This window comes from Apium graveolens, chromosome 11 (genome assembly GCF_009905375.1).
Source record: "Apium graveolens cultivar Ventura chromosome 11, ASM990537v1, whole genome shotgun sequence".
Classification (NCBI taxonomy): domain Eukaryota; kingdom Viridiplantae; phylum Streptophyta; class Magnoliopsida; order Apiales; family Apiaceae; genus Apium; species Apium graveolens.
Window position 1 is genome coordinate 8344921 of NC_133657.1, and position 24107 is coordinate 8369027.

General features: G+C 33.1%; 2 protein-coding genes across 2 annotated transcripts; both read right to left on the reverse strand.

Moving 5' to 3' along the window:
* Window positions 1-473: 473 nt before the first annotated feature.
* LOC141696680 (uncharacterized) lies at window positions 474-6739 on the reverse strand. The gene is made up of 10 exons (XM_074500793.1): window positions 6447-6739; window positions 6267-6352; window positions 4728-4869; window positions 4344-4637; window positions 4112-4259; window positions 2318-3376; window positions 1991-2217; window positions 1826-1899; window positions 1133-1250; window positions 474-1001 (listed from the first exon to the last, which is right to left on the reverse strand). Exons 2-10 carry the CDS (start codon window positions 6326-6328, stop codon window positions 948-950), a joined length of 2178 nt encoding a protein of 725 aa, XP_074356894.1. The 5' UTR covers window positions 6329-6352; window positions 6447-6739; the 3' UTR covers window positions 474-947.
* A 1080-nt stretch (window positions 6740-7819) lies between these two features.
* On the reverse strand, window positions 7820-14098 carry LOC141698164 (AUGMIN subunit 2-like). Its single transcript, XM_074502793.1, has 6 exons — window positions 13842-14098; window positions 12880-13002; window positions 12615-12719; window positions 12245-12313; window positions 10972-11085; window positions 7820-8362 (listed from the first exon to the last, which is right to left on the reverse strand). The coding sequence occupies exons 1-6, from the start codon at window positions 13956-13958 to the stop codon at window positions 8012-8014; spliced, it is 879 nt and encodes a 292-aa protein (XP_074358894.1). The 5' UTR covers window positions 13959-14098; the 3' UTR covers window positions 7820-8011.
* Between the last annotated feature and the right edge of the window lie 10009 nt (window positions 14099-24107).

A 24107-nucleotide genomic window follows, 5' to 3' on the forward strand; every position in this document is an offset into this window, starting at 1 on the left:
GTCACTCGCTTTTTCGCTTTATACAACAAAAACAAAGTCAATAAAGAAATAACTCATTAACCTGCAAATCTGCAATCCCTCGAGTCTTTAAATTATTTTGAAACAAATTCCAAAAAAAAAAAGAAAAGAAATCGAATTAATTTAATTTTCCCGTCCAAACTTATGATGCTAAAGAAACTGAATGATTGGGGTTGAGATATGTTTTCACAAAAATGTTTTCCTGGATTATAAAATTTTGAATATAATTCGTTCAAAAATTAATTTTTCAAAATTTAACTTTTTGTAAAATTTTATTCATACGAAATTCTTCTGAGGTAAGTAAACAATTCCTTCGTTTTACTATACTATCTTGAAAAAAATACGATTAATAATGATGAAATATTTAATTTGAAAACAGAATTTATTTCAAAGATTTTTTTCATTTCAAACATATTTCATATTTTATGTTTCTAATTCCTAAAACCAAATAAACACGCGGCAAAATCTTCATGTTATGATATAAACATGGGGAAAATTTACATGTTGTACAGTTTCTGCATTGTTAACAGAAACTATTCCCTGGGCGGTACTACTAGCATTGCAATTCATCACTATACTGCATTTTCCTACTGCATATCTTGTTGATTGGCTTCCCATGCTAAGTCTTCTTCTATTTTAACCAGAATACCAGATGCAGCAACTCTAATATATCGCGAAAGTGGCAACTATATTTGTATACTGTTCTACAATTACATCATTCATATCTTACACACCATCACCTACTATTTTACAGTTACATTCTGAGTATATCTGATAACATGAAAGCCTAAGGGGAACAGGGGATCTGGGCAAGAGTTATCTTGTGATCGTACAATTTCTTATGATTCACGTATATCGTTTTACATCTAATATCCGTAAATATGGACACGATTGCTCAAATTAACGAAGAGCCTTTCCATAATTCTACGTCATCTTTGCTTCTTGTCCTTCATTATGGGTGAGTTTTCTACTCTGTCCTTTAACTGTAAGAGAAAGAGGAGGGGAAGGGTGGATCATAAATTTGTGATTAGGCTGGGACTAGAGATATCTCTATGAAGCAATAGTGGAAACAGAAAAAAAAAACTTTTCACTTGTCTGCTGCAAGTAATTTTACCTTACTTGCCGCCTTTGGACTTTCCCGTAGTATTATTCTCGGACCTTGATCAGTACGTTGTATTCTCACCGAAGTTCGAGATAGTCGTTGAAATAGTTCGATGATATAATTATAAATGCTACAAATAAAATAGAGCAAAAGAAAATGTTAGAAAGACCTTTCATTATAGGAAGACATGTAAGGTGATGTTCTACCAGCACTTACATGCTGAATACAGAACCAGTAAGACTAATCGTTCATGACTACTTTCTTTTTCACAATAATGACGATTCACAGTAAGAATTACCATACAAGAGTCTTATTCAGAGTGAATTTAGTTTTTTTTTTACGTTAAGAGTCTATTTAGTTGACACAAAAACAAAGCATATATTAGAACAATTACATATATCTTAACCTCCGTGCTCTGTATACGTTTAAGCAAGTATACTAGTACTAGATAATTTATTAGAGAAGAAAGGTAAAAACTAATTCATTGATTGAGAAAAGGGAAGGTACAAGCTGAGTGTTTCATCTAATATATACAAACTATGAACTAGTTAGCTATTTACAAAATGAGCTGGAAGATCAGTTATAACAGAATGATGAGTTGGCAACATGTCATGTGTGTGCTGAGTGCCTCTAAGCTGCTGACTTGCAGACCTGATAATCACATTTCCGTTACTACTAATAAACAAAGTGAAGACAGGGTTGAACCTGAGCCGGTGCCGGTTGCAGGCTATTAAGAATGCAACAAGACCATTTAAAATGCTACGGACAGCACGAAAAACCTAGGAACAGAATCAAGAAAATTGGTGGTCAGGACAAAATCATATTATCCGAGCCATGAATAAACTACAACAATCAAAAAAAGTTTACAACCTGTGAAAAAAGGTCTTCTGACAGAGTTCGCCACATGGAAACCTCATATGAGCTCACAGTGGCATCGGCACTTGAAGCAAACCGGAAAGCGCTACTCATAAAAAGACAGATATCTTTAACCAGTTCATATGCATTCATAAATAGAACGATGAGAACATTGGAGATTCCTTGTAGAAAGCTAAATGGAGTGTACAGTATATTCCAGAGGATCCAGAAAAAAGATGTAGCTGCATCATCATACAAGTTATTAGTGACGGATCTCATGTACCGAAATAGCCAAACTCTTACATATTTAATCATAAAGTAACAGTGTGCATACTAACTAACCAAATTTCCATATGAATGACAGCGTAAACCACAAAGGAAACAATACAGTCTCTGCAAAGATCTCCAGTAGGTCAGCAAATGAATCCACCACAACCCAAATAAGTGTGCCTACATTCCTAGCTATTATCATAAACGTATCCCAAAATGGAAAGATGAGCTGCCAACACACTGCAATAGGACCTGCCACTGGCTGTGTGAGAACACGAAAAAATGATCTAATGGTTCGCATAGTCGTCATAAACCACTCAAGAGCCTTCTGGGAATTGTGCAGAAATAGCATTGTTCCCAAGTACTTAATTCTTGATACCATCTCCCAAGTTTCAATCCAATCTAAGAGAGGTCCGCAAAAGTGTGATAGAGCTGCCTTGAGAACAGGAACATTTTTATATAAGTCATAAAATCCGATCAAAACAGTGACAACAGAAATTAGTACATACAAAGTTCTCGCTAGAGGACACATCCATGGACGATAAAAATGGCAAAACACTGGATATGACTGAAGAAAGATGACCCAAGATGGAAGACCACATTCTAATAAGGTAAGCAATCGCAAATCGGATGTAATTATGTCTCTTAGCTTAAATGGGAGATCACGGTCATTAAACCGGAATAACAGTAAAACATCCCTGTACTGGGTATCTTTGAGAGCTTCTTCAGAATCACTTGCATAAGGAGTCTGGGGTTGTACCGGCGAGTCAATAGTTTCACTATGTGTTTCTTCTGAATATATATCAACCTCATATCCAGTGCTAAAAGATTTTATAAGTTTTCTCCTTTTGTAGGGCCCATTCTGAGATGTTGGTGAGTGTGGCAACACATCGGATAAGTTCTCCGCAGTTTCTGAGTATGCACCGAAGCAGCTACAAGAAAGTGGTTCACTTTCTACAGCCGCGCTATAAACAGAAATGTTTTTTTCTTCATTCACAGAAACAGGACTGTTACTAGAGATAATTTTATCATCACCCAAAGTAAGGGGTGGCCAATTACTAGAGACTTGTTCATCATTGTCCACATATGTGGTCGCGGAAAAGGAATCTTCAGCATCATAAAAGACATCTCCTGTAGAAGGCAGAAACAGTCTCATAAACAAAAAACAAAGCCTTGATGAGGTACAATAACTCTGATTACGTAACTATATCAACGAGGATAAAAAATAGAAAGAAAAAAGAAGTGGCATCATTCTGAACACCACCACCATAATTTGAGTTTGGAGGTAGCCTGGTGGGTAACAATATAAGGTGGCTTGACTTCGGTGGTAGCTTGGTGGGTAACAATGATAAGTGCCTCTTTTACAGAAGATTGACAATACAAAATGGAAGGAAAAGTACTATTTCCCAAAGAATAAATTATGCATTAAAGCCATGTCCAACAGCATAAATATATGGAAAACATTGATAAAAGAGTGAAAATAGTAGCACGGAGTCATGTATAAGCACGAACATATAAATCTACCATCCAATAAACTGCTGTACTGGGAAGCCATGGATTCAGTACACAAAAGAAATATATTTGTATTCACGTTGATCAATGTCAACTCAGAACGTAGTAACCAATTGACTTCAGCCCAACAAACATCCCCCTCTCAACCAAAGGGTGAAAGTACATGTCCCACTAGAGTAATTTGCTGGTTGAGAGTTGTAGCTAAGGAACGAAGTATCAAAAAATGAAAATGCACATGAAATTTTTCAAAGCATCAATATACCTAATTACCTACTTGTTACAGGTAAGATCTTGAACTGCAGAAACTGTAAACAAGCAAGAGTTACATCCTACAAGGCAAACACAGGAAAATACCTACTGCAGAATAAAGATGCTCTTTCAAGCAAACCTTCTCAACCGAAGTCCCTGAAAACCAAGACGATATGCATCGAACAGCTTGAGCAATACTATCAAATTCCCATTTTTTCATGAACTTGGACTCAATAGCCAAATATGTGTCAGTCTGCATGTGGCGATTACCCAACTGTTAATGGTACATTGCAAGTAATAGACCACAAGAAACTGGTTCCTGAATAAATATAATCACCTGAAGTTCATTAAAGTAGTTGATACCCCGTACATCAGACCATGCTACTTCAAAAACAATAAAACCATACAAGGTCCTATGCAACTTGCTATTGAAAGTTAATGAAGTCCTCAGATTCTTGACAGGTACTAAGGCTCTCGTCGTGGACATTGTTGAAGCATCGATCACATGGAACCATCTTTTGAACTTTCTGGATTTACTTGATTTTATTTTTGAACCCTTCACATCAAACAACCCTTCAGTCTCCTTAACCTCCTTCTGCTTCCTTGTGTTTGCAAAAGGGGACAACCTGGACTGGCAGTACACGGAAAAGTACTATAATTTATTATCCCCATCTCCATCAGATATATTTGTAATGTAATAGCACTATATAGTCTTGGAAACCTTAGTGACCATCAATTGCCACAGGTGTGCAGGTCGTGAGACTAGGTCTTTCACCCATGGGCGGTTGTCCACCAAGATATAGAACTTCTTACTTTCCTGAGCCAGGAAAAGGCTGAGGTCCGAAAGATAAGACTGCAAGTCCCTGCAGAACATTTTAGCACACTTGAGATAAGCGGACAAAAAAACGCAACATGCAGTAAGTTCAGGTCCCTCTGTAATAAAAGTCTCTATCTTTCTGATTGATCGAAGCTGATTTGCATGGGTTTCAACTCTATAGAGTTGCCTTCAAAATCAACTTAATCCAAAAGATTGATATATTTTTTTTGCAGAGTATGTCATTCAACTTACCTTCTTCAAGGTTAAGGATAACAGTTCTCAGTTTCATGCCCCGTACACAACATAAAAGTTACAAAATAATTTTTTTTTCACTTTTTTTTATTTGTCTAAGAGGAAACAGACTGAATCAACACAAACGACTGCCGAATTTTTCAACCTTTAAAACTACCTTATGTGTGTGTAGATCCAGAAACCCAGTAGAGCAAGGGTTCTATTTATACACGAAAAAAGTTACTCATGTCATAAATTCAGAAACATGAGACGAAGCCAATTCTTAATGCCTAACACTTGATTCAGCCCTATAACAAGATAGGAATGGATTTCTGTGGAACACGACATCTTCAAAACAAGCCACATTATTATATTACAAACTCCAGCAAATACTTTATCCCCCATGTATACTACCAAAATGTAATTATCCATTCATTCACATCCAATTTTGCAAATAATTCTTGATATTCTTTGCAGAAAATTTATCAACGTCCAATTATTCTACAATCAAGTGTTGACAATGACATAGATACAACTCATGAATAAATTTAAGAGGCAACATTTTTTTTTTTGAAAGTTAAGCAGTAACTTATTTTGTTTATTGAAATGGACTACAATGATCAATAAAATAGACCTAATATCAAATTCAATAATACTCTTAAAGTAAATAATGATGCACCGAAGAACAAAAATTGGTGTTGTCAAGCAGGCAAAGGGTTGAAGCCGCCACTGTGTAAGATAAATTTAAGCAGGCAACTGTAAAAAGAGCAGTGTGATGATTAAAGAGAGTAGAGTTCAAGCAAGATTTATTAACTTGAAAAGATTCTTTTATCTAAACCTCGCTTCAAATTTATCATATATAAAAAGCAATATTTCATTTTACTAAGCAAATGTTAGTTTAGGTAAAACAGTTTTGATGCTAAGCATGCTTCATTTATATGCATCTAATATCTTTGATTGATCGAAACATGTAGCACACAATTTATTAAAATATGTAAACTGTCCTTTACATACCTAGCACACAATTAAAATATGTAAACTGTCATTTACATACCTAGCACACAATTTATTAGTAGCGGTCCATATGGCTTAGGGATAAATAAGGTTTAGAATAATTTAAACTCAAACTAGGCAAAATAAATTATGAAAACCTAAAATGCACCTTAAAATACGTGAAAAAAGACGAAGAATACGAGAATAGGGGATGATTACCCGATTTGGAGATTGGAAAGAGGAAAAACACACCGATCATGGCAGGCCTTGGCGTCGTCCATAGTTAGTCCCTATATTCATAGATTCTACACACACAAACACAACAATTAATTGATGAAAAATATATAGACAAATTATAATAAATAAAATGCACGTAATAAAGCAGAAATGAGGAATGACCTGCAAGTGCAAAGGGAGAAAATCAGAAGAATCAACAAACAATTGGCGTTTAATTTCATGAGAAATTTATTTATTTATTTATTAAAATCAAACACCAAACGCAATTAACACAATTAATTAATGGAAATAACTAAGCTATTCTTTTGTATATATCATGTGTTCTGTATGTGTCTAACATGTATGTACATACGTATACGTATACGCCTGGGAGGGCGTTTAAATGTTAATGATGATTCGGGGATGAGGAAGATACGTATGTCTGTATGTATGTATTGTATCTATATCACCAGAAATGGTGAAATCAGGTACAAATTGAGCGGGTACATCCTAATTCCTACAGCATTTCGTATTTTTTTTTTAATTAATAGGGAATTGTTACTTGCATTGCACAACACATTTTTCATTTCGGAGATAAAAAATGTGTCAAAATATTAAATTATCTTTGTATTAATTTTAAAAAATTTATCAAAAATATAATTTTTTATAATTTTTTTTGTGATTTTACAAATTTTTTATTTTTTTTATAAAAATATTATTTTATTCTGGAAATATTTACGAAAATAAGATATCGCATAATAGATTGCATTTATTTTGAATTGTACAACTGTTTTAGATTGCATTTCGGATTGTATTGTATGTTGTACTTTCGGTTATAAATTATATTGCGGTTACAAAATTTGCCCGAACATATTTTCGCATATATATTTTAAATTCAAGAAGTGACTGCAAAATGATCTAAATTTACAAAACATATTTTTGTAAATATATTTAAAATTTGATAGTATTTTTGTAAAAAAATTGTAAAATTTGGATATTTATGAAAAAACTCCTTGACTTTTCAAGATTTGTGTTTTTTGCATTGGGGTAGTTTTGTACTTTCACTTATTATTATCTCTGAAAATAAAAATAGTACTTTGAAAATAATATTTTCCTATTAATATTACAATTATTAGGCACTTAATATTATGAAATAAAGACTATATAACTATTTTTGATTTTGTTTATGTACATAGTATGAACAAAATAATAAGTATTTAGAGTATTACTAGATATATGCATTTGACATATCATGTATATATGTATGCACCATTAAACCGAACAATCAATATTTGTATTATTTCGATTTTAATAATATGATATAGATATCTCAAAACAATGATAATTCGATAATTGACTTTTTTATGCAATTTAATTATTTATCCAGAAATAGATATAAAAATAATCCATTTAACATAATTTAACCAAATTAGTTTACTTCAACCTCTTTTCAATTATACCTAGGATGCTTTACTTTATATGTACTTTTTTTATATTCTCTATAGTCTATACTACTTAATAGTCTATATGTTGAGATTATGAGAGCAAGTGCACCCTGTAACACTTCCACAATTTCTTAAAAATTAAAGAAAAATTTGAAATGTAGCAATGACTTAAATGAGGGAGGATCTCTAGTCATGTCTAGCTTGGTATGGGGATCCAAATGATACAATTTGTTCCATATGTTTTCTTTGTACTCTTCTCATATTCATCATCATACACAAATGTGATATGAAACACAGTGTCCTTTACCAATCATTGCTTTTAACTGAAGAAGCCCATGACAGTCTGCTAATGTCAAGTTGATAGGAGCTGCTGCTATCACTATTATCGTCTGCCTCAAAGTGTTCAATATCATGCCTTTGGAGCTTTCCCGGGGATAAATCCTCAAAGATTGATTCGTTTTTCCATGGAAATGGTACAAAATCAGAATCCCCTTGTTCTCTTTGAGAGGAAGTGGTTGGTGATGTATGCAGCGACGCAGCAGAATGACCAACTCTTAGTTTTTGAAGAAATGCAAATGATTCTCTCATTGATGATATGGCTTCAAAGTATCGGGTGCATGATGCCAAAGCAACTGGGATTGGATGGAGCATCTCCTGTTCCATTCATGGAATGCAATTAATATAAACTGCTTCTTGCACAAAAGGTTACCAATATTGATAATGTTTTGTGACTGTAGAAACATTAGTCCACAAACAAGATGATCTTTGTAACCAACTTATACAAAAAGTTACCGATATTGATAATGTTTTGTGACTGTAGAAACATTAGTCCACAAACAAGAAGATAACCGTAACCAACTTATACAAAAAGTTACCAATATTGATAACATTTTGTGACTGTAGAAACATAAGTAGTCCACAAACATGAAGATATATGCAACCAAGTTACACTTTAAATATTTACAGTACATGTGTTTATGTGTTTATACTTTATGTGAACCTTAACCAAGTAAACACCACTATTCATTTAATATATATATACACGGTCGCACCCTATAAAAAACACATTTTAGCATGAGAAGTGATTTGCTTTGCACATTTTCTACATTTCCTATGTTATATTCTTCTGCACTTTCATAAACGGTGCTGAAAATATTTTTCTCACAGTAAAAACTGTTTTCAGCCAAATCAATGCATATACATTTATTTTTATGTATATTCATAACAATAAAATCAAATATCTAATCAACTACATGTTAGCAAATCCAATGCTGGTGCTAAAATACGTATAGTTATAGCCATAGCCAGTGGTGGATACAGAAACTAAGAGATGGCGTCTCACAACTAATTATTAATTTATTAGTAAATGTTAATGTATATTGTTTTGTGCATTATTTTATTTTTTATTAATAAAATAAATATTTCTCTTCTTTTCCACGCGTATTTTCCTTTGTATATTCGTAGTGAAGTCCAAATACGGTAGTTATAATAATTAGAAGTAAGTATATGTATTCCTGTTGAATTTTTTTTGTTTGTCAAGGTATTACGGTTGAAGTTGATATAACAGTTTTATAAAAAATATTATTTATTAAATTATAAAAAACATATTGAAACAAAATGTTACTTCAAATAAGTAAAACTCTTATATCCTATCAAAAGAAATTTAAAAACTCTTACCACTTAACGTCACAACTACAACTAAATAGAAAATTATTTATTTTATGGGAACAAAAGTAAAGAAATTGATGACACAAATAAAACATTCATATACATGTATAAGCGCAAAAAAATAATCAAAATAATGGTGTCTCAAGTGACACACCATGCTAGTCATTTCCATTATTTAAAACCAAAAAGTGATTTTTGGTGCTAAAATAAAACTTAGAGCAAATCCAATGCATAGCTTAAGTTATTCCTATGACTATAATATGGAACAAAAATAAAAAAAAATCAACTTCAATGCAGAGCTATTCTTAGATGGATAAATGCATAAATGGATACGTGGTTGTATATTTAGAAACAAATTTGACTATATCCATACTTGCCACATCATTTATTAACTAGAAATAGAGTGCAAGGTGGTTCATTTTTGATGAAAATGAAAGAGTTAGATAAAATGTTAGTTATATTTGGAATACCTTGGTTCTAAAATACAACTAGCATTGGAGTGCAAGTGCTATTTTAACACCAATATACACTTTTTGATGTCATATTATAGAAATGGCTATAGCAATTTTACAATTAGCATTGGACTTGCTCTTACAGTCCAACGTATAGATGCAAAATAACACCAAACATATCCAAATAAAACTATATTTCAATTACATAATCTTTTTTTTTTGCTAAATTCAATTACATAATCTTAAAGTACACAACTAAGTTTACCACTATTACTTTATTAATTCATTTTGTCACTTGCATGCTTAGGTGGCAAATATAGCAACATCTATACTATATTTAGCACCAATTATAGCATTTTACTATTTTGCATCTAAGTTTACCATCTCATTGGAGTTGATTATTTTTGCTTGGGTGCTATATTATAGTAATAGCAACCACTTTATCACCAACGTTGGACTTGCTCTAATGTTACAAGATTAAAGTTTATTTTATGGTTCTGATTGTCATTGTTATAGTTACGTGTCCTTATTTTGAGTGCTCACTCCTCAAGTATCACTCAAATTCTTGCAATGAAGTTAAGCTACCCTTGCACAATCAGTTCATAGTACTAGGCTACTAGCCAACATGACCAAGTTATAAAACCTCTTCGAGGACAAGAAGATTAACCACTCTAATTCTAGGACAAGTAATAACATGGTACTAACTATTCTAGCACTTAGACATACAACACCATACATATATATATATGAGCTGTTCCCTAGCCATCGTTGGATGGGATACACCTGCCGGTGTATCTCACTCCGGTACCTTAGTAGGTAAACTTGAAGGGGGAAAGAGACATCTGGGGATAATATATAGGCTTTTGCTCAAATGAGAACTGTGAGAACCGGTAATTTTCGTAGTCAAATTTAGTGAATTTATAGAATTTAAAACTTTTGATTTGCACAAAATCACCAATTTACCAAATTCGAAATTTCAATTTTTCAAAAAATTACCAGTTGTCACGGTTTTCATTTTAAAAGTTCTCATTGAAGCACGGCCTATATATATATATATATATTCTTAGCTATGTTATCCATGCTAGCACATGGTATTTTCTATTCAAGACTACAAAATATATAGGATAATTTAATTCAACTTACCCCCCACGCAGAGGGCGGCTCTTTGAAGTTCTGTATCCACTGGAAATCAGCTATACTTGCTGTCAAGCTAACATAATCGCTTGCAGCTTTCTTCAATAGTTCGTAAAATTGTTTCTGCAGATACCCGGAAAAGATACGAATGCTCAGAATATAAATCTTGTGTAAAAACTCAAGTACTGGACTTGAAAACTGCCCAACTTGGAACACAAAATCTTACATCCATACACAGACCACAGCGATAAGATAATCTGCCAGTTTGTTTATCTTAAATGGGAGAGATAAACTGAGAGAAAATAAGAGGATTATTTTCTGCCCTGGGCTTGGTAATTGAAATGAGAAAGAGAGGTTTTTTAATTATCGTAGACAAATAACAATGTTGATGTCTAAATCTTCTTATTTTCGGAAAAAAATTCTTGATTAAATATAAGGGCACATCATGAAACTTTTTTTAATCATTGATTTCTTTCTAGGATGGTAATGACATAAAGAGGGGAATGGGACTAGTTTCCATGAGAATCTACTAAAGTCACCCGCCTACACTTCCATTAGAGTTAGAAAACAAGGTCAGCAACCTCTGACATCGCTAGATTTGTAGGATCCCATATTCATAATTTGTCAGGATCTACAATTTTATACCTCTGGTTGGAGATAATCAATTTAAGTTATAACATTCAGATCATAGAAAATTTTTGGAATGCAACAAAATGAGGGAAATACTAAAACCAGCTCCAGAAATTTTATTTTCGATATGAAGCAGAAGCAATTTTTAAATATAGCTATTCCTTCAATCCTTCTAATAATGATCCCAAAGGAGAAGGTTGTCATATAGCCAACTGTACCACACAAGTAAAATGCATCTATTACATAAGAGCATGTCCAATGCATAGCTAAACTGTTACAGAACGGTCAGTCTAATTTATAGCTAAAATTGAAAGGAAAATTGTGGAAGTACATAATTTGTTCTTTTTAGAACCGAAGATGGCCATATCCATCCTTGCCACTTCATATTCTAATTGAAAAAAGAAGAGAGAAATGTATATATGTATATATCGGTAAATGAGTTTTAACTTAACTGAAAAAATAGCTATGGCCATTTTTTAAGAAACACATTGGAGGACAAGTTCTATTTTAGCACCAAAAACCATTATTTGGTGCCAAATTATAGAGATAACTAAAACCATGTTTTAGCATTGGACCTGCACTGTCTGCGAAATGGATAACTAATAGGAAACTCACCGTGCCCTAGATGATAAAGTTTCATTAATTGTCTAACCTGAAATTCTGCTTCCACTGAAATGTAATCCAACGCATATGGTTGTTGAAGACGAGCAATGATACGACCCTGCAATGTCGGATCAAAGATTATTATGTAAAAGTATTATTGATGATTTGTAGCTTGCAAATGATGCCAATTAGCACAAATTGAGAATTAGCAATGTAGTAACTGGTGCTATCAGAGGATAAAAAACCTTGACAGAATTCATTTTCCGAGTGTACTGTTATAAATTTAATCAGGCACTAGATATGATTCTCATTAGCAATATAAAGGATGTTTAAAATGCATAATCTAATATATCTTCTCCATAATCAGATAGGAACGTGTACAAATGCCTTACAACTGACAAAAAAAAACAAAAAACTACCTTATTCTGGATAACGCCCTTAAGTATGGTAGTGATCCTTCTCAAGCTCTCAATCTTTTTCTCCATTTCACTTACATGTGTCAGATGCGCAACATTCTTATCTTCCTGCAGAATTTACATGTATATAAGATAATTTGGTTCACAAAATCATTACATATGACAAGTAACCAGTATTAGGTATCATCACAAAAGTCCAGTAACAATCAGCAAAACAAAACTCCACAAATTATCACTTGCACACGTATTCGGTATTAGGATTGGCTACCTGTCGACCCTGAAGCTCCACTTGCAAATCTACAATCTTTCTTTGTACAATGGTTAGTTCTGTTAAAACTCTAACCAAATCATCACCCTTTTCAGCATCACTGCATAAGTTTTGGGCCTCTTCCTAATACAGAATGTACAGACTTAATCAGCAGGAACTCATACACTTTACTAATCATACTTGATAATACAATCCAGATAAAATACAAAAAATAAGCCTAAAGTTCATCGAAGTACAGTAAATAGGAGATACGAAAAGGAAAAAGGCCCTTCTAGTTTTACCACTATAATGTCTTGGCCCAAAATACCATAATTAAAATTTTTGACCCTCTTATTCACCAAGATCTGCAATTAGGACTTATGTAACTCTCAGATATACATTTGACCAGGTGAGAGATGCAATACATTTTAACCTTTTACCAGATACATTTCTGGTATTTTGGCCCTCCCTCCCAAAATGTAGTATTAGGGAATATTTCTAGGAAGTGAGTCAATAAGAATTACAATGATACTTTAGATAAGCTAGGAACATTCTTTGTTGGTCATACGCCCAATAGTAAAGTTATTGCTTGACTCGAGTATATGCACTTGAATTTAATCTATGTTGAAGTTCTTCGCATTTAAAAGTACAATATCAACACTGTAGCAGCTTGAGTACCTTGCATTAATCAAGACCATACGCTAGTCAGGTATAAACACTTATCTAGATAAATTTATAATTCTGAGACCTATTGGATGCATGAATATGCAACTGACAAAAATCTAGGTAAATAACCATTCCAACCAGGTAATGATCGAAAAGTTGCAAATAATAGTATTCCGGGTTAGATATTGGCAATATTGTTTACGAAACACAATATGATCACTAATGCAGATGGAACTGCAAATGTCTAATATCACAATACAAAATAATGTTCATATGCCTGATAAATATAAACCTAAAATTATAGAAAGAGTGTGGACCTTGGAAGGGGAAACAGAGAAGCCAAGATCAGCGGCTATAGATAGCGCATAAGAAAACCCTCCTGTTTTTCCTGTAACTTTTTTACTCATCCAACTTGAATTGTTTACCCTGGACATTTTTCAGATTATTCAAATTTTGCTCATCCTGTCTGTTTTGTTTTAAATTTGTTAAATGTTCGAGTGTTCCTGGTTGAAAAACGCCTGAAATTTCGCAATCTTCGTAACTACACTTGTCACTGCCCCCAAAAAAACCAAACCAAAAGCCCCTCCATTTACTAATGGCGGAGGCCCAAACTATTTATTTTAGTAATGATTAAAGGGCTAAGTTAAATAAGGGTAATGTCCCTTTATATCATAATTTGGGGAGAAAAAGTCAAAAATCTCATAGGCGTTAAAATAAGGCCCTTTATATCACTTAATTTTAAAAAAACGTAATTTTATCATGTGTTTCTATTAAATTTAAAAATATTTATTTTGAGAAAAAAAAATAAAAAAAATAAAAATTTCTGAAAACACATGATAAAAATGCGTTATACATATAAACGTGGATTTTAAATGTGGTTCTCCCTCTTTTAAGCATGTTCATAATGCGTTGCTTGGAAAAGTTTGAGAAGCCCAACTGCAAAGCCCACTTAGAAAACAAAGGTTTTTAAAAGAAATGATAAACGCAAGATTTAGTAGCGTTATTGAGTGATAGTAAAGACCATTTTGCCGAGTTGTGATATTTTGGACCATTTACTCTCAAATTGTGATATTATAAATTGTTGAATAACCCTTTCCTAAGGTTTGGTATCCTAGTTTGGTTCAGACATGATTTTTAACTTTAATTTGACTCGGTGGATTATCCATTTTCATGTTTGGTATCCATATTAAGTTTATAAAAGATCCATGTACTTATTATTACCCATTTTAATTATAGAAACTTTGCAATACAATTTTAAATATGAATTGTATAACTTATGGTAAGTTTTTAATACAAGTTTGAAGTAAAGTTTAAATTTTAATAGATCTATTTATAGAAATAATCTCATAAAATATATAACATAAAAATAACATATGTAACGAAAATAGTTCTTAAATAAATTTATCATAATATGTAGATGCAATATATTTATTATATAGATAATTTAATCTTTCATAATCATATTATTCAATTTGAATTATAAATTTATTTATTTATTTTATTAAATAATTTTTGAGATTCCCGTGTACATAGCACGGGTTATAAAATGGCCCCAAATCTCACAATTCCGAAAAATGGCATTTTTATCAGAAAAATGCATTGTTTAGTTGTGTTTTTATAGAAACGCAATTTTAATTAACGTTTTTACTATTAAGGCAATTATCACATGCGTTTTATTGTTAAAAAGATAAAGAGAGGAACGCATATTTTTGATGTTTTTTTAGTTAACGCATGTATATATTGCGTTTTGCTTTCAAACCCAGGAATAACTTTTACAGGTGGGACCCAACCTATGTGAATCTGTGCTCCAGTTGTACAACACCTACTTTGCTTTGTAACTAAAGTTAAAAACGTATTTTTATATTTCATTTTCCGGTGATATAAAGGCCCTTTATTTTTTGTTGTGATATTTTGCGCCATTTATTTCTAATTTGTGATATTAAGGACCATTTACAAGGCTGCAAATGAACATAGTTGTTCGTGAACAAAACTCGGGATCGGCTCGTTTAAATGAACTCGGCTCGGTTCATTTTTTTAAACGAGCTGGTCTTGAATATAAAAATGAACTCGGATAAATAAATGAGCCGAGCCGAACTTTTTGTCTGTTCGGCTCGGACTCAGCTCGTTTAGTTCGGGTTCGGCTCGGACTCGGTAACTCAACTCCACTCGGATAAAATTTATATATATTATAAATAATAAATTATTATTAATCACTTAAATGTTTTTACTATTACATTTTTTCAGCATTTATTAATAATTTAATTATTTTAGAGATTTTGTATATTTTTCTAATTTTAACACTTACTTTTTTGTAAGTAAATTATCAAATTATTATTATTATACATTCATCTTCAATTATTCATATTTCATAAACATCATTAAATAACGTGTAATTTACAAAAACAAATTTAAGCAAAACCACAAAACATAATAAAATTTGATATCGTCATTTTAAAAAGTAATGTACGATTTATAAAATAATGAAGATCTCAATAATTTAAAATAAAATTTGATATATTTTTAAAAATCTGTCTTGAAAAATAAAATGATATAGCTAGATTAATAAATAAGTGTAAAGTGTGAGTGTGCATATATAATTTTAAGGTAAAACTAGTAGTTGATATCGATACAACTAGTAAAAATGATAAATTATAATTTAAGGTTATTTGATTGAAAAATATATTCAAAATATTAGTGGACAACTCGACTCAGCTCGAGTTCAGCTCAGTTCGGTTGTTCGTAAACAAACTCGTGTTCGGCTCGGACTCGACTCGTTTATAAACGAGCCGAGTTTGAACATCACTTTCCCGCTCAGTTATTAAACTCTGCTCGGCTCGGCTCGTTTTCAAAATAAATTAAGCTCGACTCCGTTCGTTTGCAGCTCTAGTTAAATATATGATTCCAAAATCAAAATCAATTAAACGTGCTGATTACATGCTACAGTAAATAAATATTAAAAAAGTATTTTAATTTTTTTATAAAACAATTTTACGAGGAAAGATGCAATTGATGAAAGAAAAGGAGCCGAAAAATGATAAAAGATACTCGGTGCATCATGAATGCTCATATTAGTCTCTTTTCAAAAAAATAGTCCATAGTATATTAGAGTTTTCGCCGGTTGTTCAGTTAGTTAAAAATAGGATAATTATCCTCTTGATTATATGTACGAATTTCATGAAATAAGATTTATGATTATGCATGCTGAATCAAAATTTGTCATTTAAATATGATTTATCTTGATTTACGTGATTTACGGATTATTGTATCAGTATGTGAGGTTTACCCGGTATGCACTAAAGAATAGTGTTTGTAGGTTATCTATAATAAAAAAATAAAAAAATATTAGAATTTCGATAAAGAGAAAGAATCCCGCATATACGTCAAAATTAAATTTATGAACAAATTTTATTATCATCTTATTTTATTATTTTAAATACAATTTTATCACACTTTTTCTTATAACGCTTTTGTCTAGTACATTATTTTAATTAAAACATGATAAGAGAGACAAAGATAATATTTATTATAAAAAAAAGGATTTTCTATGGTGTGCCCAAATGCACACAATAGTCACTAACTCCCATATAAATGGGTTATTCTTATTGGTGGTTGAATAATAAATGTTAATGGTCTCCCTGCATTCACATCAATTTCACCAATAAAAGAGCTCATTTTTATTGGAGTTAGTGACTAATGTGTGCCCTTAGGCACACATTAGAAAGACCGAAAAAAACATACTACATTAAGTTAACCGGGAATCATGTTATTAATGAATGTGTTTGTGGCGTGTGCCCGCTAACACACACTAGACACTAAATTTTATAAATTTTTAATATTTTTATTGGGGAGATTGATTTAAATGTAAGGAGTCCATCAATATTTATGATAAAAAGATCAATTAAAATTTGTCATATCATTTCCTATTTTGTGCCCATAGACACAAGTTAAACCCGGGTCTCGTCTGCAGTAATGACTCATTGTGGAAGGTGCAATGGGTCATTGTGGAAGCGTGGCTTGTTCTGTAATTTTGCGAATTTTAAATAATAGTTTGTTAAAATAAAAAATTTATTAATAGAAATATATAAATACAAAATAAAAATATAACAACCAAATAATAAATATATTAGGAATTTATACATCAATTAAAATTATTTATATATTTATTATCTATAATTTTACAATTATATAAAAATAAAACTAAATTATTTGGAGCAATAAAGCATTGCTTTAGGCGCATTGAGTCAAAGCTGATATACTCCCGCAATATAACATTGCGTAGCCCGTATTGAAGCAAAACGGCTATACTCCCGCAATATAACAATGCGCCACGTGGTTATTAGAAGCAGCTGTGGCTGAGGTAATGAATATAAATGCGACAAATATTGCACTACATGATCGGAAGGATTTTGGAAATGAATACCGGTTACCTAGCAGTAGTCTTTTTCTATATCACAATAATTATCCGATCCATCTATACGTCCAAATTAAATTTATGAACAAATTTTATTATCATCTTATTTTATTATCTTAAATACAATTTTATCACACTTTAACTTATAACGCTTTTGTCTAGTACATTATTTTAATTAAAACATGATAAGAGAGACAAAGATGATATTTATTATAAAAAAAATACTACATTAAGTTAACCGGGAATCATGTTATTAATGAATGTGTTTGTCGTGTGTGCACGGGCACACACTAAACACTAACTTTTATAAATTTTAAGTGTTTTTATTGGTGAGATTGATTTAAATGTAAGGGGTCTATTAATATTTATAATAAAAAAATCAATTAAAATTTGACATATCATTTCCTATTTTGTGCCCATAGACATACCCAGAAAATCTGTTAATGATATAAAGGATCCCAAAACATTGGTACGTGTAATAGTTTTTCAATGTCATTTCTAAAAAATCACCTTAAAAAAAAGTGTTAGAGAAATTAGTAATATGTAAAGATCGGTTGAGGTATCGATTTAAAATTAATCGGAGAATCGATTATTAATCAGAAATATTAATCGGCATAAAAATCAGATATATTATAATATTAAAATATTATTTAATATATTATTATGATTATATTAGTTATTTATCAACAAATATATACTTATTATATCATAAATTCCATAAGTATTTATATTTAAACAATATAGTATTTTAAATTTAATAAACTATTATATATATTTCAATAAAGAAAAACTTATAAATATTAATCAGATTTCAAAAATCGGATCGCGCAGTATCTTGTAAATAATTAATCGGAAATTAATTAATTAAATCGAGAAATTTTAGAATAGTGCTTAAAAGTAATAAAGCATATACATAGTCTATTTAATTTTCTCTAATATTACTTTATAAACAAATATGAGATCTCCATCCCTCTCTCTTCAAATAAAATAAAAAAAATGTATTTAATTTTTAAAATATTGGAATTATTTGATTAGGTATATATTTTGTTTATTTTAACCACATATGTGATATTTGTCAAAATTTTATTTTTTCAAACACATTTCTCTGTACTCCCTAGTGTTGCTCAATGGGAAACTGAGTGTGAGGGAGGATATTAGCGATCAACTTTATTTCTACTCAATTAAATTCTATATAATTAATCAAATGTAAATGTTAAATTAAAAATTAAATTAAAAAATTAACTAAAATAATAATAAAAATTAATTAATTAATAACTTAAAAATATTTTGAATCAAACATATCTCCAAACACTTGATATCAATCTCATGACACATTAACCGATTTGTGATTTCAACAACACATGCCATTGAACCAAACAGATCCCAAATAAGAAATAAGTACATTAAAACATTATTTGAACATAAAATTTATTATTTATATATAAACAATTTTTTTTATATTACAGTATAAGAATGAGTTAATAGACTGTTTTTTGAACACATAATTTATTTTATATTATTTATATATATTATATTATAATATTGAACACAAAATTTATTTTATATTTATATATATTCACAATTTTTTTAATTTTTTTCGTGAATAATATTCTTCAAGTAAGTTTATATACTCCCTCGTCCCGATTGTCTTGTCCACCTTTTGTTTTCACCCGTATTTTTATACATTTATTAAACATAGCTGCAAAATTCATTTAAAAAAAATTCTAAATAAAAATTTAAATTCTAAACTTTTATTCACAAATATATATATATATATATATATATATTTTTTAAGTGTGGTCAACATTTGGTCCAGGTTTTTTTTTTATCGTAGATAGTCGTTGCCCAATTAAATTATATTTAGAAGGAATTTTTCATCACCTTGCCTATTTGATTCCTACTCCAATTCTCGTTATATTAATGATTCGTAATTGATTAACTCGGTCCCCCGTCAAAAAAGCAATTAACTCGGTCTAGTTTTCTCGTTTAATCCATGAATGCCAGTTTCTGGGTCGGCAGCTCTCTGGCTAGTGGTTTCTCAGTTGACGTGAGGTCTCTGGATTTTAGTTGTACTTGTATATGTGTGTACATACCAGATGTTGGTTTTAAAGTGAAAGTGCAGAAACAATACAGTTTAATTATCTGCAATGGAAAACTTCTCTTCTCTTTTATTGCATAAAGAAACGATTACATATATAACTATTGAGAGCTAGAAACCTACAAACCAGGAGAACATTCCCTGATTTTTCTGTCCATCATCAACTACACTCCTAAACACACTCAACTTCCTAAAGACCAGTTCCTAATCCAACGTACACTTAGCTGTTGGTTTATTCAAACACAAAACAAATAAAACACATATATGTTTAGATTAAAATAAATCCCAACATACTCCCCCTTAATCTAAACATCTTCAAGTTTCCTGACTCCAAGCAGACTCCGCATCTTTTCGAATTTTGCTGCAGCCAATGCCTTGGTCAGAATATCGGCCCTTTGCTCATTCGTGTTAATATGCTTAATAATAACCAAACCCTGCTCAACACAATTACGAATGAAATGGTATCTCAGATCAATATGTTTGCTCCTTCCGTGGAAAACAGGATTGCGTGCCAAGTCTACAGCAGATCTATTGTCGATGTACAACACAACTGGACCTGTTTTGACATCAGTAATGTGACTAAGGACTCGTTGCAACCACACGGCTTGACATGCTGCAGCAGTGGCTGCCATAAACTCCGCCTCACAAGACGACAGAGCAACACACCTTTGCTTTTGTGAGACCCAAGTGATCAAATTTTCATCCAAGTAAAATGTCATACCACCCGTGCTCTTCCTATCGTCCAAGCTTCCAGCTAGATCACTATCTGAGAATCCTGACAGAATATAATTCCCTCGCCCTTTTGTATAAACCAGCCCGTATGTCAGAGTTCCCTTTACATAACGACAAATACGTTTTACTGCATTTAGGTGTAATTCCGTGGGTCGTTCCATATACCGACTAACCATTCCCACAACATACGCTATGTCTGGTCGTGTATGGACTAAGTAGCGTAAACCACCCACTATACTCTTGTAATAGGTTGAGTTTACTGGACTACCTGTTTCGTCTGCATACAACTGCAACTTGTGCTCCATCGGATACTTAACAGAGTTACAGTCTCCCATTCCTGCTCGTTCCAGTACTTTCATGGCATAACTCGATTGCTTAATCTCGATGAAATCAGGACCTTGAAAGATCTCCAGTCCCAGATAATAAGACAACTTGCCAAGGTCAGACATGTCGAATTCATGACTCATCTCCCCCTTGAATTTGACAATGTCTGACAATTTTGAGCCCGTAATGATCAAGTCATCCACATAAACACCAACAAGCAAACAGTCTTGACCAGTACGTTTAGTGTAAACGGCATGCTCAAATGGGCACTTTGTAAAACCCAAATGCATTAAACACTGATTTAATCTAGAGTACCATGCCCTAGGTGCTTGACGTAAACCGTAAAGAGCTTTCAGAAGGCGATACACCTGATGCTCGGAACCTTGCTTCACATAACCTTTGGGTTGAGAGACATAAACTTCTTCTAAGAGTACACCATTTAGAAAAGCAGATTTAACATCGAGATGGTGAACTTCCCAAGCGTTTTTAGCTGCTAATGCCAATAATAACCGAACGGTTTCCAATCGAGTGATCGGGGCAAACACTTCATCAAAATCGACTCCTTGTTTCTGAACATAACCCTTTGCTACCAACCGAGCTTTATGCTTTGTCACTTCCCCATTTTGATCCTTCTTTAATTTAAAAATCCACTTCAGATCGATTGCTTTATGTCCCGCTGGTAAGTTGGTGAGTTTCCAGGTGTTATTTTTTTCAAGGGAACTGATTTCCTTGTCCATGGCATCCTTCCACACATGTTCCTTGACTGCTTGTTCAAAACAAACGGGTTCATCAATTCCCATCAACAGAAGTTCTTCCTCGAGCTCGATGGCAGTCGTGGTACTGTAAATATCACGGAGGGGACGAAATCGTCGTGGCGTTGTGCTGTCATCATATGTATCTCTTATGTCTGCATTATCTCTCATACTAGTTTCTTGGACTGGTGTGGCTTGCGTTGGTGGCTCAGTCATAGCAGTTTCTAAGGGCTCGTCTCCTGTTTCTGCTGCAAAACCATCCAGGACGAATGTCTGAGTTGTTGCAGTCATGTCTGATGCCCAGTCCCAACTGTCATACTCATTGAAAACTACATCTCAACTGATATGCACACTCCGTGAGACGGGATCATAAAGACGGTATGCCTTGGTGCCAGGCTCGCGACCAAGGTGAATCACTAATTTACTTCTAGCATCAAGTTTCGTTGTGTGGGTAGTGGGAATCTTCATATAAGCAGTACATCCAAAAACTTTCAGATTCTCGACACTTGGTTTTCGATTGTACCATGCCTCATGTGGGGTGATGGTAGACATTGAACGTGTGGGTAATTTATTCAGAATATGGACTGCATGACGCACCGCTTCTCCCCAATAATACGATGGCATCTTTCGTTCAGACAAGAGACTCCTGGCCATGGCCACCACTGTTCGATTACGGCGCTCTACAACACCATTTTGTTGAGGTGTATAGGGCGCCGTATAGTGCCTGGTTATACCCTGTCCTTCACAAAAATTCTGAAATTTTCTCGAGCAAAATTCCCCTCCTCGATCAGTTCTCAAGACTTTTATGCTCCGTGTTGTCCCATTTTCAACTGCTAGTTTGAACGTTTTGAATTTACTTAAGGCCTCATCTTTTGTTTTAAGCATATATACCCACATCATCCTTGTAAAGTCATCAACAACTAACATAAAATAGCGATTACCCGCTGGTGTAGCAGGAGTAATAGGGCCGCATAGATCCATATGAATCAATTCTAAAGCACTTAAAGCAGAAAAATCAGATTTCGAGGGAAAAGACTTACGCGTCTGCTTCGACATAATGCAGCCATGACAATGTTCCTCTGGTTTTCTGATAACGGGCATCCCATATGCCATTCGATTCTTTGACATTAATTGCATGACATGAAAATTTACGTGTCCGAGCCGTTGATGCCACAACCATGCTTCTTTTGCATCCTTTGTCAATAAACACTGCTGCTGTGCCTCTTCAATGTGAATTTTGTATAATCGATTTCCAGATCGCTTAACCTGCATCAACATTCTCCCACAACTATCATAGACCCACAAATTTTCACCGTCTATAACCACTCTATTTCCTTCTTCTGAAAGTTGTCCAAGGCTTATGATGTTACTCTGAAGTGTGGGAATAAAGTATACCCCCTGTAAAATTCTTGTTTCACCATTCTTGCACACAATTCGAATTGACCCCTTTCCTTCAATTTTTACCAATGATCCATCTCCAAATTTCACCTCGCCTTTCACCGTTCTGTCCAAATTTTCGAATTTTTCTCTATGTCCTGTCATGTGATTGCTAGCCCCGTTGTCGAGGTACCATGTGTTTTCCTCCACCTCTTTACTGTGGGTTACGCCCTTCTCCTCAGTGAAAGCTAGTATGCTGTTATCACACATAGCCATGAGCAATGCAGGCTCGTTGTCATTTGTCTGAGTCAGGTTTACCTCGCCCCTTTGTTGTCTTGATCTCACTGGTTTACGGCATTCTGCTGCGAAATGTCCGTAGCCACCACAGTTAAAGCACTTCACTTGGCTTCTATCTCGCACAATGCGATTATCTCGCACACGATAGTCCCTTCCACCTCCTGAAGAACTACCTTTACCAGACCGATTCAGCCATTCTTCTCTCGTCAACAAGAGCTTCTTGTCACCATTCTCTTTCTTCTGCCATTCCTCCTCAGTTAACATTAGAACATGTCCCTCACCACTGTCTGTTGAACCTTGTAATCGTTCTTCATGAGCCCGAAGCGATCCAACCACCTCTTCTACTGACATAGAATCCAAGTTCCCAAATTGTTCAATGGCTGAAGCAATTTGCAGGAACTTGGTTGGAACAGCTCTCAATAGTTTCTTCACTACTTGTCCTTCACCAATTTGTTCTCCCAATGCCCGGATGTTCGTTACCAGCCCATTGAGTCTCATGCAGAAATCCTCTATTTGCTCAGATTCTTTCATCTTTATTGCCTCAAACTCCGATCTGAGGGTCTGTGCTTTTGCTTGCTTCACCTTATCCGAC

Excerpts from the sequence above, each read along its gene's own strand:
- LOC141698164 (XM_074502793.1), bottom strand. The coding sequence starts at position 13,958 with ATGTCCAGGGTAAACAATTCAAGTTGGATGAGTAAAAAAGTTACAGGA. Across the intron at positions 13,003-13,841 it reads TCTCTGTTTCCCCTTCCAAG|GAAGAGGCCCAAAACTTATG; the intron begins GTCCACACTCTT and ends ATTCTGTATTAG. Across the intron at positions 12,720-12,879 it reads TGGAGCTTCAGGGTCGACAG|GAAGATAAGAATGTTGCGCA; the intron begins GTAGCCAATCCT and ends TAAATTCTGCAG.
- LOC141696680 (XM_074500793.1), bottom strand. The coding sequence starts at position 6,328 with ATGGACGACGCCAAGGCCTGCCATGATCGGTGTGTTTTTCCTCTTTCC. Across the intron at positions 1,900-1,990 it reads CAGAAGACCTTTTTTCACAG|GTTTTTCGTGCTGTCCGTAG; the intron begins GTTGTAAACTTT and ends TTCTGTTCCTAG. Across the intron at positions 1,251-1,825 it reads TGCAACCGGCACCGGCTCAG|CATTTATAATTATATCATCG; the intron begins GTTCAACCCTGT and ends TTTTATTTGTAG.